The following is a 13822-nucleotide window of genomic DNA, read 5'->3' as shown; positions in this document are numbered from 1 at the left end:
GCGGGAGCAGCGGTGGTCCAGGGTAGAGAGAGCTCGTAAAGACTGAACTAGTGTGGGCGCAGCGCAGCTTTTAAAGCACCAGCGGCATGGAAGTCAAACAGACCCGCAAAAACTTTTAACCAATGAAAAAAAAGGAGATGCAGCTGACATCACATGGCAGGGAATACAATTGGTTGGTTTAAAGCAAACTTTCTGAAAACAGGAAAGCTTTGCCAACCCATCACAGATAGGATAGCATAGAAACTTCTCAGCTCACGTGCTTAAGCTTACAGCTTATGGGAGAGTATAAGGGTGTATAAGCACATAGGTAGAAGAACACTGGAAGGTGAAATTGTTGGAGTATGTATTGAATCAATACAGGTATTTTCAAAAGAGCTTTTCTGAGGGAAATGTTTTTGAATGTGGAATAACTTGTTTCTTTTTAGCATTTGTCACAAGCAAAGGCACCTCTAAAGACCTGGGGAAAATTGGTGTGCTTTTATTCTCATCAAAATTGTGTATAGGTTTGGGTTTATTGGGTTGGCTTTTTTCAATAGCTGCTTTTTGGTACTGGGTAACCTCAGATCCATACCCTTAGGATATAGCCTGTCATCTCTTCCAGATGAACTTGCAATTACCTGGGAGTGACATTAAAGCTTTGATGTGATCTGCTTATTAGATGCTAGGTAATTTGTGAAGTAATGTCTACCAGTCTTCTGCCTGCTTATCCAGAAATCTGTTACTAGTAGACAGCCACAAGTAGCAGGTATGTCAAGTGCCTTCTCCTGAATAGCTGCTGTTCACAGCCTGGTCTGTCAGCATGAGGACAGAAAATTCAGCATTAATTCCTCAAGCTGTGAAGTTGTAGTAATTGGAACTTTTGTGCATGATCTTCATTGGATTTGGATGCAATAAGATTCTATGTTTTCATGAACTGGAGCCGTAGTGATACAGTTAAGCAGTCTTGAGAGTAATAGCGAAGAGGAGAGAAGGCTGTCTTGGCTTTCCCTGTGCAGTGTTGTCTCACCAAATCTGTTGATTGTCCTGCTGCTGCTGCCCCTCCTCTCTCCCCAACAGCTGCTGGTTCTTGTTTGCTGTGATCTGTTGAATGAGTTTATGGAGCAGTGCTGACTATTTGCATCTAATAAATAACCTTCTGCAAACCACTTTATTTTCAAAGTGCATCAGTTCACTGTTGGTTGTGCTGAAAATCAAATGAGCCTTAGCTGTGCAAGCCAGAGAGTGATGCAGATGGCTCAAAGTGGGTGTGAGTGGGGCAGGGACAGCTCTTTGTGTGGCACTGTTCCTGAAGAAAACGGTGTATGAACCTGTGGTGTGCATTAAAGCTTTAAATCGCCATCATCTGAGCTGCAGCGTGGTAAGCAAATATTCCTACACCTGTTCCAAAGCATGGTAATTTTCAACTTAAGCTGCCACTGTATGCAGTATGTTCGTAAGACTTCCTCGGTATTAAACCTGGCATCCGAGTGCTGCAAGTTAGTTATTTGCATCTGTGTAAGTGCTGCTGCTGAAAGGCAGGTTCTTACTGTGTCTTTGCTGTTTTGTTTCCATGCTTGCACTAATTCTAAAGTCTCTACAACTACGGTGACCAAACCGAGGATTTGCTCTGGTTAAAACTTTGTTCTGGATGTCAGTGCCAGCAAAAGGGAAAAGTAGCAGAAGGGAAGGTGATGCTGCAGTTTATACTATACAGTGACTACAAAGCTATAGCGTAATTGCATCCTAAGAGGGGACTCTTGCTTCTGAAAAATTGTTTTCAAAATGGTAACACCAGGCTTGAAATACAGATTTGCTTCAGCACCTGAGATAAGCAAATGTTGCTTTCCGAATAATGCGGTGTCCGGTGAGGCCAGCAAGTATGTGTGCCTTTATTGATTCATCAGCTGTTAGAGTTTAGTACAACTTTGGCTTCCTTTTCCGTGTGATAGTATGAATGCTGTAGCTGAATAACTGATTTTATTCTGTCTGCTGGCCCCCAGCTGTTGTCCTTTTTTGATGTATTTAGGATCAACCTCTTAGATGTTGATGTTTCTTCCATAAGAAACGTATTTTAAAAAATATTCTAATTCTGTCTGGCTACAAGCTGCAATTTGAGCAGTCCAGAGAAATTTGAGCAGCATCCTAGACACATGCTTGTCCTAGCCTTCTTTTCAGTGTAGTGTTACTATTGATATAGGCATTTATTGAAATCATGGAATCATTTGGTTGGAAGAGACCTTTGAGATCATCACATCCAACTGTTCACCCTGACTTCCAGGGCCCATAAACCATGTAATTCAGTGCCACATTACACGTCTTTCAGATACTAACCTCCAGCCTAAACCTGTGCTGGCACAACTTCAGGCCATCTCCTCTCATCCTATCACTTGTTACTTGGGAGAAGAGATGGACCCCCCCCACTTCACTACAACCTCCTTTCAGGTAGTTGAGAACAATAGTAGAGAACAGTAGAGAGCAATAAGGTCTCTCCTGAGCCTCCTTTTCTCCAGGCTAAGCAACCCCACTTCCCTCAGCTGCTCCTCATAAGACTTGCTCTCTAGATCCTTCACCAGCTTTGTTGCCCTCCTCTGGACATGCTCCAGCACCTCAATGTCCTTGTAGTGATGGGCCCAAAACTGGTCATGGTATTCAAGGTGTGGCCTCACCAGTGCCGAGTACAGGGGGACAATCACTTCCCTCCTCCTGCTGGCCACACCATTGCTGATACAAGCCAGGATGCCATTGCCAAGAGCGGGACCCAGCGCGTGGTCTGTTTGAACCTCATACCATTGGCCTCAGCCCATCAATCCAGCCTGTCCAGATCCCTCGGTAGAGCCTCCCTACCCTGAAACAGAATAATAAACCCACCCAACTTGGTGTCATCTGCAGGCTTACTGAGGGTGCACTCAATCCCCACATCCAGATCATTGATAAAGATGGTAAAGAGAACAGGCCCCAGTACTGAGACCTGGGGGACAACTCTGGTGACCAGCCACCACATGGCTTTAACTCCATTCACCAGCACTCCCTGGGCTCAGCCATCCAGCCAGTTTTTGATCCAGCGAAGAGGACACTCATCTAAACCATGAGCATCCAGCAGAATGCTGTGGGAAACAGTGCCAAAGCTTTACTAAAGTCTAGGTAGAGAACGTCCAGAGCCCTCCTCTCATCCGCTAAGCAGGTCACCTTGTCATAGGAAGAGATCAAGCTGGTCAAGCAGGACTTGCCTTTCATAAACCCATGCTGACTGGGCCTGATTGCCCAGTTGTCCTGTACGTGCCGCATGGTGGCACTCACAGAGATCTGCTCCATGACTTTACCTGCACCAACGTCACACTGACAGGCCTGTAGTTCCCTGGATCCTCCTTCCAGCCCTTCTTGTAGATGGGCGTCATGTTTGCTAACTCCCAGTCAACTAGCACCAACCCAATTAGCCAGGACTGCTGGTAAATGGTGGAAAGTGGCTTGGTGAGCCCTTCCACCAGCTCCCTCAGTACCCTTGGGTGGATCCCATCTGGCTCTATAGAATCGTGCACACCTAAGCGGTGCAGTAGTTCACTAATTGTTCCCTCTTGGACTGTGGAGCCTTCATTCTGCTTCCTGTCTCTGTCTTCCAGTTCAAGGAGCTGGGCAAATGTATTATCTTGGTTTCCTTCATGACTTCTAGCTGCTCCTGTGCAAATCTGGCAACATCCTTCGTAATATATTTGGATACCAGAGAATTACAGAATTGCATGCCAATCTTAATCTGTCTAGATTGCCTAATAGGTTGTAATTTACTAGTTACTGGCAAAAATAGATCTATTTGCAAGGAGTAAGACTTGACACCTTTGATACAGACAGGGGATTTATGTCTTAGAGTGTTCTCTCACACGTAGCTGTTCTATTATACGTTAGCTATTCCATAACTTCTAGGAATACAAATAGCAAATTGCATCTAATGGCTGGCTTTCTGTGTTTTGATACATTGACTTCTGAGATCTGATCTTTAGCTCCAGGATTTGAACAAGCAGTCTGGTTAAAATCATGATGTTTCTCCCCCTGTGAGTGAGCCCTTGCCTCGTAACTGTGAAGTTTTCCTGTAACAGACAAAACCGTTATGTATTCCAATAATTGTTCCTGAGATGGACATGCACATGTGTTATATAACTAGTCAAGCTCTTATCTTCAGGAGATGATATATAAGTAGCGAGATGCCTTTCAGAGTGGATTTTGTGCAGAAAGCCTTGCTTTGTTCTGTGTGCTGACATACATGCAGTGTTGAGACTGTGTATACAATGACTTTTTGTCTGTGGTGTCATGTCCACCTCATGGATTAGTACAGTGATTACGTCAGCATCTTTAGGCTAATGACTATGGATACACATAGATTGTGCTTGTTTTGTAACAGTAATACAAACTTCCAAATTTGAGTCAATTTTGGCATTTTTCTGTTACTTTTTCAGCTCTCCTAATCCTGAGAATACGTTGTTTAGATTGGTAAAACCATTCATTTCTATTTTTCACCTGTAGTGAGCCTGGGAAGCCTTGTTGTTCTATTCTTTGTGCCTACCTAGTTCTTGGTGAAGGGAGAAGGCAGATTTTTTCAGTTTGGTTGGCCTGGATGTAAGCAATGCTCTCTATGTAGCTTTGCAAGCTAAAGACCTTTAATGAGATCTTAGATTAAACTGTGCTAAATTGATAACTGTGACTTTGGTTATATCCTCAACTTAGCAACCTCGTGTATGGAGGTTTATAGCGTGTACCAGTAATGGCTGAATCTAGCTGGAAGTAGTTTGATCTGGACAGGGGAATACAGAGCATATAGCTGGTCGAAAGGCCAGGGACTGCTCTGAAATGCTCATCTGTCATTTCTTGAACAAGTATCTCACAACTGTTTCTCTTTAAATTTTTGCTATAGATAAATCATATTGTGCACAATGGAGGATTGTACAAAAGGCCTTTCAATGAAGCTTTTGAAGAAACGCCGATGCTGGTTGCGGTGCTGACCTACGTAGGCTACGGTGTTCTCACTCTCTTCGGATATCTGCGAGACTTCATGCGGCAGTGGAAGATTGAGAAGTGTCAAAATGCAACAGAAAGAGAAGAACAGAAGGTAACCACTGGGAAGTATCAATCAGTGGGAAGTCATGTGGCTGAGGCTGCATCCTGAGCATTTCCTTAGGGAGCAGTGTTAAAAGTTTATCTGCTGTTTTCCTTGTCTTCTGAATGCCCCAAATATTGTGCTAGCACTGTGGTGTCGATAAAAAGAATAATGTTTCTTTGGCCGAGCAGTTAGGTCGTCTGGTTCACTGCAAAGCTGCATCAACAGTTATAGCAACAGAAACAAGCGTTTGTGGGAGAGACTCGGCTGCCTATGCCAGCAGCTAAAGAAATGCTTATCAAAGGATCTGTTTTGAGTGTGACAGCAGTGGGAGGCTCCCTGATACTCCTCTTGTGGCTGTGTTTTGGTTTGGAAGTGTGCTATTAATTCTTTTTAGCCTAAGCAGTTGCAAAGAAAAACTTGTGGATTAGAACCAGAGCACAAGCTGGATGACTTTAAATTTATCTAGAGTCCAGAACACTAGCAGGTAAGCTGCGGAGTAATCTGAGGTACTGACTCCTGACTCACTGATAGCAATTAAAAAGAACTAGTTCACAACAAGACCTATTCACAAAAACTTCTGCTACCAGCTGAAAATTCTTGCATGCTTCACCAGTTAGTCTGGAGTAGATAATGCTAATTTTGAGTAGTTGTAAAATACTTCTAGAGGCCTTTATTTCCCAGAGGAATTAATTACTGCTAAGAAAGCTACTATCTGAACTTGGAATGCATAAGCCATTTCCTGCTAACTCTTAGTGTGAGCCCTCTTAGCACAGTGTGAATACCAGTGAGCTGTGCTCCAGAGGTGCCATGAATTGGTTTACTTTTGCTGAACGGGGTTCTGTTTTTCTTAACTGCTTTGGGGAGCCAGTCTGATTTGTCAAATGTTAAGGGAGTTTGTTTTTCAGTTTCTGGTTCTCTCTGCAGCCACACAAGCAGTTGGCTAGCAGAAAATTGTGGGGGTGGGAATGACATCTCACTAATGCAAACAAATAGTCACTGGTGGGAGGGGGAAAGGAAAAAAAAAGGAAAGCGTCTTTGGAGGCTTTTTTGGAGGCAGCACTGGAGTAAAGTGCGCATCACCTTGCAGTAGATGAGCTAAGATTTGGTGAATTAACCAATCCTTAAAGTTACTTCACAGTAGCTTCTTTGTGAGCACTATGAGGAAGAATTAAGCTGATGCATAGAAAGGCACTTAATTCCAAAGCAGAAAATTCTCAGAAGAGTTTAATGAGTAATAGGTATTTCATATTGGTTAAAAGTACAGGAGTTTAAATTTACACTATTTCCAACACTGACTTCCAGAATCTGGAAGTAAAAAGTCTTGGGACCCTTTTAACAGTTACACTATCTGAATAAGAACTGCTGGCTAAATCTCATCTTGAAACTTGATGTGTTCATTAATGTCATTTGAGCTACTCTGCTTTATGTCACCTTAGAACATGACACCCTTGTATTTTTCTGTGTGTAAACAAGAAGTTGATACAGAAGGAAACAGTCAAACAGTTGCTGAAATCTACCAAGATGTTAGAATACAGGTTTAAATATAATTCTCGTGGTACTTGAGAATTATAAAGGGGCGTCTGAAGTGTTGGTACAACTACTCTATACTGTAGTTGTTACATTTCAGTTGTACAATTTTTGTTGAACACTTGTTCTGTTAACAGTACGTGAGGAGCAAGATTGTGTACAGTAGTCTTGTCCTATGGGGGCAGTCATGACTGTTCCGTGAGAGTGTACAAAAGGAGGACCTCAGGCAGTAGGTCTAACTCGGGAATACGTTGTTGATATTAGGCTGTTGGTAAAGATTGTCACAGAGGATGTTGAAGCACAGAGTCCGTTAGCAACTCATTTTTCTGGTTCTAAAAGAAATTTAGCCTTGAAATTTTTTTATAAATCAATTTGGCATTGCATCTTACCCTGAAAGACATTTGCTTAACAATTATACCTCCCGGAGAGATGAAATCGAAACCTTTTGAGTTTGTTCGGTGGTCATGGCTTCCAGGGAATAAATGCATGTATTCTGGTTTTGTTTTGTACATCGGGTGTTTGTGGATGGAGCTAGTGAGAAATGCCAGTAAATATTGCGTAAGAATGAAAAATAGGAAGTCCTGCTTTAAAAAAGTTTTGGCGTTGAAGAACTCTCAGCCTAGCGTACTTCCCCAGATCACATTTCTAGTGCTTAGGCTGGAATAGCTGTTTCTGATATTGGACAAATAGACAAGTGATCATGTGAGTCCTTACCTTCACACTTTTCTGCTTTAAGCTCTGTTTGCCTGCCAGTGAGCTGATGAGAGCGCACTGCGTTGAATCTGGTGTGGGAGACAGGTTTTGATCTGGTGTCTGTGCTCCACACAAGTCATTGTTTTAAAAAAAATTTGTTTTGAAAAAATTTCTCATTTTAGATGTTTTGAATCTTTCAAAAGATTCAAAATTGCTGGCTGTCAGCCCAATCGTCTTTTGGTAGGGAAATGCGGATACTAGTACATAAAAAAGGCTTGAAACTTGCACGCTTTTTTTAATTAATACATGCAAATTGGAGGAGGGCTGAGGTTACCCTGGGGTAGTCTCTGACAGATTTGTGACTCCAGTATTAAAAACAAGCACAAAAAGAAGCCACTTCCTGGTTTTGTGTGTTTTGAAGGGCAATTTATTTCAGTAGAACAAATCCTTTCTGAAATTGTCATTTAATATTGTAATCTTAGTCTGTGCGTCAGAACTAGAAAGAAAAAGTGATCAAACTGATTTGAAAAGCACACTTTCCATCAGGTCCGCGTTAGGACTGCCTCTGTCGCTGGGTGAATTCCTTGGTGTTTATTAGAGTCTTGCATTGAAATTAATGACTCCAGGAAAACCTTATATTCACTCACTGTTGGAACACAAAAGGGTGAAAAGGGACGGGCTTTGCTAGTAAAGATTTCCAGGAAGTAGTCTGATGGGGTTTGATTTTGTTTTAAATATAGCTAGCTTGACTTTTCCTGGAAATGACTGTTGTATAGCACATCCTCTCTGAAGCATTATCAATCTGTTTTAGGCGTGGGTGAGCAGCAAATTTAACAATTCTCAGTTACGCTGGAATCAATTTATGCATACCCAGTTTAACGTAGTGTCTGGTCATACAGTGTTGCCAAATCTACAGATTGCTTGAGGGATTTTATAGGCAGGGTGAAAATCACTCTTACCTTTCTTTGGGTCTGATTACCTTGTCACTTTTGAAGGCAACCAAAGAAGGTAACTGTGCAGGTGGGGCTGGTAACTCTCTAAATACCTTCTCAGCTTAGTAGCTTGCCTAGTTAGAATATGCTTCTAGAATCTGGGGTTTTCAAACACTTATTCAGAGAAACCCATCTGTAGGGCTATCTCAGGGGCAGTATTTTGCTCAGTGTTGTCTTAGCAGCAGTATAGCTCATCAGAGACCTCCTGATGATGTCTCTGATGGCCACCCACAGTTACTGCTCTACTTAAGTCACATAGCAGTGAGATGGAACTAGTCTTTCTGCCGCTTTAGAAGCCTGAAATTTGTTCCAGTTGTGTACTTGATTTCCATTTGGAGCCAGTTTTGTATTATCAGAGAACACGCTGGGAAATGGAAATTGCAGGTAAGTGCAGCTGGTACTCCTGGCACCATTTCTTCGCTTAGGTGCACTGCTGTGAAAACTTGGCTCTAAAAGCAGCATAATCACATTTGCATGTCATTGTGCCCCAAGCTAATGTTTACAAACCTCTCATTATGACCTTAACTAGTTGCAGTATTAATTTACAGTATGAGGAAATCTTGGATTCCCAAAGCACCTATGCTAAGATGCTGCACCCCAAGGAGAATTTTATTCTTCCCTTGTTTCATTCCTTCTTGGAATTGCAATGCCTTTCAGGCTTCTGGGAGACCACTAGTACTTACGTTTCTTCATCAGGTATCACCTTACAATAAGGAATGTGTTCTAGGATTAAACTGACGTGACTGGAGTTGTTTAGTTCCATGTTTGTATGAATTCAGATGAAAGAACATGCTGCTTTTGCTCCATCCTTTGGAAACAGTGTAACCTTTGCAGTTGTTTGACTGTTTACGCTAAAGATTGCTCAAAGAATCATCTCACACCTAGAACAGCTTCATTTGGAGGAAAAATATTCTATCTCAGGCGGATATTCTTAGAGTCTGTTACAGCTAGAAAAAGTGTTGGATCTGAAATTGGATGAGAACTTGATGGAAATACAAGCTCTGAAGGCCATTTAAAACTGACAGTGATTGCTGACACTGTTGCAGCACAGCACTGTGGCTACATGTGCCAAAAATTTGAAATAGTATGGATTGACGGATTTCATCCCCCATCCCTCCCCAAAAGTTTTTTCTTGGTTCAAAGACAGAAAACATTTAGCTTCCCTGAGGAATTCAGATGGTCTCTTTGGTGTATCGTCCTTTCTACTCTCCATCTGAAATCCCAGATAGAAAGATTTTTGGGGAAAGCAAATGAACAAAGCCAACCCCAAACCGAACAGGCAAACCATGTGATCCTGTATGCTAGCTCCAAAAGAGGGCTTTCAAACTCCAGAAGACAGTACCAGTTTATAAAGACACACCTTTTTTTTTGTATTCTCAGATGTGTGGGTCATGAATTTTTTGGTGGGGTTAGGCTTGCAGAAGAAATAATTTCTGTCAAAATAACACTTTCTACCTGTCCTATTCCAAGGAACTTTCTCATAAGAACGGGCTGAGCATGATTTATTGAGAGCTGGGTAGGATGGACACAGAGGGGCTGGAATGAAGGTGATACCTTAGAGCCCTTTGCTCTAATCTTACAGTTCAGTACCCCCAAAAACTAAGACTAGTGTCCTTTAGACCTTGATTCCCTTACCTATAATTTGTTCCACCAATTCTTGTTGATTTTTAAGACACCTTTTTTCCTTATCATAATTCATTAGGTTCAGAGAACTTCTCTATTTCACAGTTACATTAGTTTAAACTTAGTTATACCATTGGCTTGTAAGATCATACTTGCGTTATATATCTTGGTGATGTCAAGCTGTTGTGGGTGATTGTCTTTATCTCACCAGCTGAGGTCATTACTCTTCCTGCTTTGTCAGCTTGGGTTTCAAAATAAAGCATGCACTATCTGATCAGTAATCTGAGGTGAGATTGGACTGTATCAGCCCAGGCATACCTGCATGAGTTGGTGTAATGACTAATTTCCAGCCTCTGCTCGTAGCCAAGGACCTTGGCTAAAATCTCGAATTATTTCCTGGTTCGTATAGTGTGCTTTGCTACGGCAAAGCTGAACTCTCATGCAGAGATGGTTGAGAGGAGTTGAAAATACTTAAAGGCATCTCAGTAGATTATAATTAGACATAACAAGCCCCTCAACTATTGATCACTTGATGTGCCAGAGTTTCTTTTTGATCTTCTCACTTCCCCCACCCCTCTGCGAGTAGCAGTGGGGTTTCAGACACTTGTAGATAATTATTTGAATTTGGTGTCATGAATTGGGATTTTAGTATATTGCTACAAGTACTCTTATGCTTATCACCACTTTGTAATACGAGTACAGTAGTTATGTGGCTTTTCATATATGAAGGTAGTTCTCGAATGCATTTGTCAATACCAAGATGTTTTTCTCCATTGCAAAAGTCAGCCTTGAAACCCGCTTTCTGCCTGGAACAACATGAGACACTGAAGTGGAGGGAGAATAAAGCTTGTAGCTACTTCAGAAAACTAATTATTTTCTAGGGGATTACAGCTTTGTATTAGCTGACCTACTACCCCTGTTAACCTCTCTTGACAAAGAAGCTTCAGAGAAGACCTGGCACGTGTGAAATAATGCAAAGCTATACTTAGAGGAGCATGAAAGAAATAATTGCCCCTCTGCTTATCTTAGCTCACGGAAATCTTGTTTCTGCTGTCTGTCATTGCTGACGAAGGACGTACTTGTGATTCACTGGCGGAACGATCACTGACTAAATATGGTTTGTTTTTCCATAGTCGAAATGATGAAAATTAGTATCTTTGTGCCTTTGGGACATGTCATTATGCACAGGCAAATCAGAAGGGGGCTTAGGTGAAACTAGGTCTGCTTAGAATTTGGCACTTTTGGGCTCTATGGGCATGGACCTAGATGGTTACTGTACACCAAACTGAAATCACGGAGTTGTTAAATCATTAAAATAGGGAGGTGAAGAAAAAAGTAGTCTTCCTGCAGTCCAACATTGTAAGTAAGATCTTGTCAGTGCCCGTTTGAGTTGTTGTTAAAAAGCTGGATAAATACTCCCAGATTTGCTTCAGTGGTACAAATGTCAGGCCCTATAATATTTGGTCAGACAGATAGTCTGTCTTGCTTATCCCGTCATCAAAAATAATGCCCCTCACCATGTTTGCGTTTCTTTCCTGAAGATCAGGAAGAAATGCTATGCTGGCTCTCACCTTTGTCCTGAATTCTACATCGTAAATTCTACTTTTTTCTTCTCTAGAGAATTCTCTAATTTTTAGAGAGATCTCAACATTTGTTCTCTAATGTATCTTACTATTTCCGTATACTATTTATATTATTATCCCAATCATTTGGGCTTTTCTTCTATATTGGACAAATGGTTAATAACCCTAATGTCACTTGCTTGTTAGTTGATTTTAGTTTTAAACGTGTGGTCCAGTGTCCATCTGAAATTGCCCACGCAGCGTACCTTCTTCTATATTGGACAAATGGTTAATAACCCTAATGTCACTTGCTTGTTAGTTGATTTTAGTTTTAAACGTGTGGTCCAGTGTCCATCTGAAATTGCCCACGCAGCGTACCCTGGAGACAGTACAGTCTCCTTGCAATATTCTGGGCATGAAAGATTTTTACACCCACCTATAGTGAGCATACGATTCAGAAAAGCTTCTTGACTTTTAGTTAAAAGTTTGTTACATCTCCAGTCAGTTCTGCTAATACTGACCATAAGACTAGTTCCCTAGGTCATGTACCAATCTTTAAGATGATTTTGAGTGACACACAAATTCAGTAATTCTGTCACCTTTGGGATTCTCCATTATTCCAATTCTCTTGCTAATTGGTTTCAAAGTATTGCAGGGCTGTTTTTAAATTCTTGTGGCAGCACTGTCCAGGTAAGCTGAGTTCTCTGTCCAGTAGTACAATTTTACCTCTCAAAAGCAAAAATCTGCTGGCTCTCTGGGCAAACGGTATGCAGAAGGCGGCATCTTTAAGGTCTAATACTGAAAACTACTGCTGGTCCTCCTCTAGGGAGGTCAAGAGGGTGTATGGATTTGCCACCACAGGATGAATGTCCTCTGCAATTTTATTTATAGCCCTCAAATCCTGAACCATCCTGTAACTTCCATTTGGTTTCTTTACTGGCAAAATTGGGGTACCGAAAGAGGATTCACATTCCACTAAAATATTATTCACAATGAATCTATCTATCAATTCTTGCAACCCTGCTTTAGCTTGCTTAGGAATTGGATAGTGTTTCAATCTTACTGGCTTAAATCCTGGCTTCAGTTTAGTCTTTACTAGGTGTGCTCTCCTCGATCTCCCAGGAATTTGTGTGGCCCACACCTTGGGGTGCACCTTCTCTTCTACTACTGCTGGTATTTCTGCTTGCACCTTCTCCTGTCACATAAAGACTCTGGCCTCGGCCCAGTTTGTTTCAGGAATTTGGATTAGCAGTTTTTATTAGCATTTTTCATTTTTCAAAAGAATTTTTTTATCAGGCTTGCTAATCACATCCTGCTCCAATAAATTCACTGGACATTCTGGTACGTAGAGGAATTGGTGTGTGACCCATTATTTCCCCACACGTAACTTGAGGGGTTCACTGTCACATAAAGACTCTGGCCTCGGCCCAGTTTGTTTCAGGAATTTGGATTAGCAGTTTTTATTAGCATTTTTCATTTTTCAAAAGAATTTTTTTATCAGGCTTGCTAATCACATCCTGCTCCAATAAATTCACTGGACATTCTGGTACGTAGAGGAATTGGTGTGTGACCCATTATTTCCCCACACGTAACTTGAGGGGTTCAAAAAAGAACTTAGTTTGGGTTTTCCCAGTTGCACCAACAATCTTGATTTTATCTTCACTGGTAACTCCTTTACATGTGTTAAGTACTGAATATGCAGCCCCAGTATCTAATAAAAAAGCTCCTTTCTCTTTCCCCAGCTCCAGAGTAACCAGGGGTTCAGCTGGGAGTGATATTCCTCCTCTACTTCCCTGTTCATCATCAGTCTCCTTGCCCTTGCGGTGAATTCTGATTCCCTCTCTGTGGGCATTCCTTTTCCCAGTGCCCGTTCTGCTGACAGATTGAATGCTGATCCTTGGCCAGCTGTGGCTTCCTCGGAGGCCCTGGCTGTTTCTCACCTCAAAGTTCAGGTTCCCCTCCCTGCCCTTGGCTTAATGCAGCCAGAAGGTCTGGTTGGCCCTTCAGACCTGTTTCACCTTTCTGATCTTCTTCCTGTTATTGGACTCTGTCCGTGCTACCCCGAGCATCTCACTCAAATTCCCAGAGTCCTACCCCTGTAATTTTTACAGCTTTTGCCTGATATCAGGAAAGGATTGCCTTGTCCCATAAAGATGAATGCCAATTGTTTCTTGTTCTCCTTTTTTTTTCTGCATCCGGGTTGGTATATTTTTGTGACTCTTGTGATTCCTGTAGAATTTAATTAACTGCTTTTGGCACAGGATGTTTAATTCTGTATAGGATCCAATCCTGATACCAATTTAGAGCTGCCCTTGTTGCTACCAGCGGTGCGGCGGGCTTTTGGGCTTGGCAGGCGGCGC

At 41.9% G+C, this 13822-nt stretch overlaps 1 protein-coding gene across 1 annotated transcript in view; it reads left to right on the top strand.

Moving 5' to 3' along the window:
- Positions 1-3130: 3130 nt before the first annotated feature.
- Positions 3131-13822, top strand: part of SPTLC2 (serine palmitoyltransferase, long chain base subunit 2) — a 24995-nt gene continuing 14303 nt past the window's right edge. The window contains exons 1-2 of the mRNA XM_010143631.1: positions 3131-3160; positions 4880-5074. Coding sequence (XP_010141933.1) covers positions 4949-5074 — 126 coding nt within the window. The 5' untranslated portion in view covers positions 3131-3160; positions 4880-4948. The remainder of the gene's footprint in view (positions 3161-4879; positions 5075-13822) is intronic.

Source organism: Buceros rhinoceros, unplaced genomic scaffold (assembly GCF_000710305.1).
Source record: "Buceros rhinoceros silvestris isolate BGI_N320 unplaced genomic scaffold, ASM71030v1 scaffold7869, whole genome shotgun sequence".
NCBI lineage: Eukaryota > Metazoa > Chordata > Aves > Bucerotiformes > Bucerotidae > Buceros > Buceros rhinoceros.
Note: the sequence above shows the minus strand (reverse complement) of the source record. Positions and strands in the feature narration are given on the sequence as shown.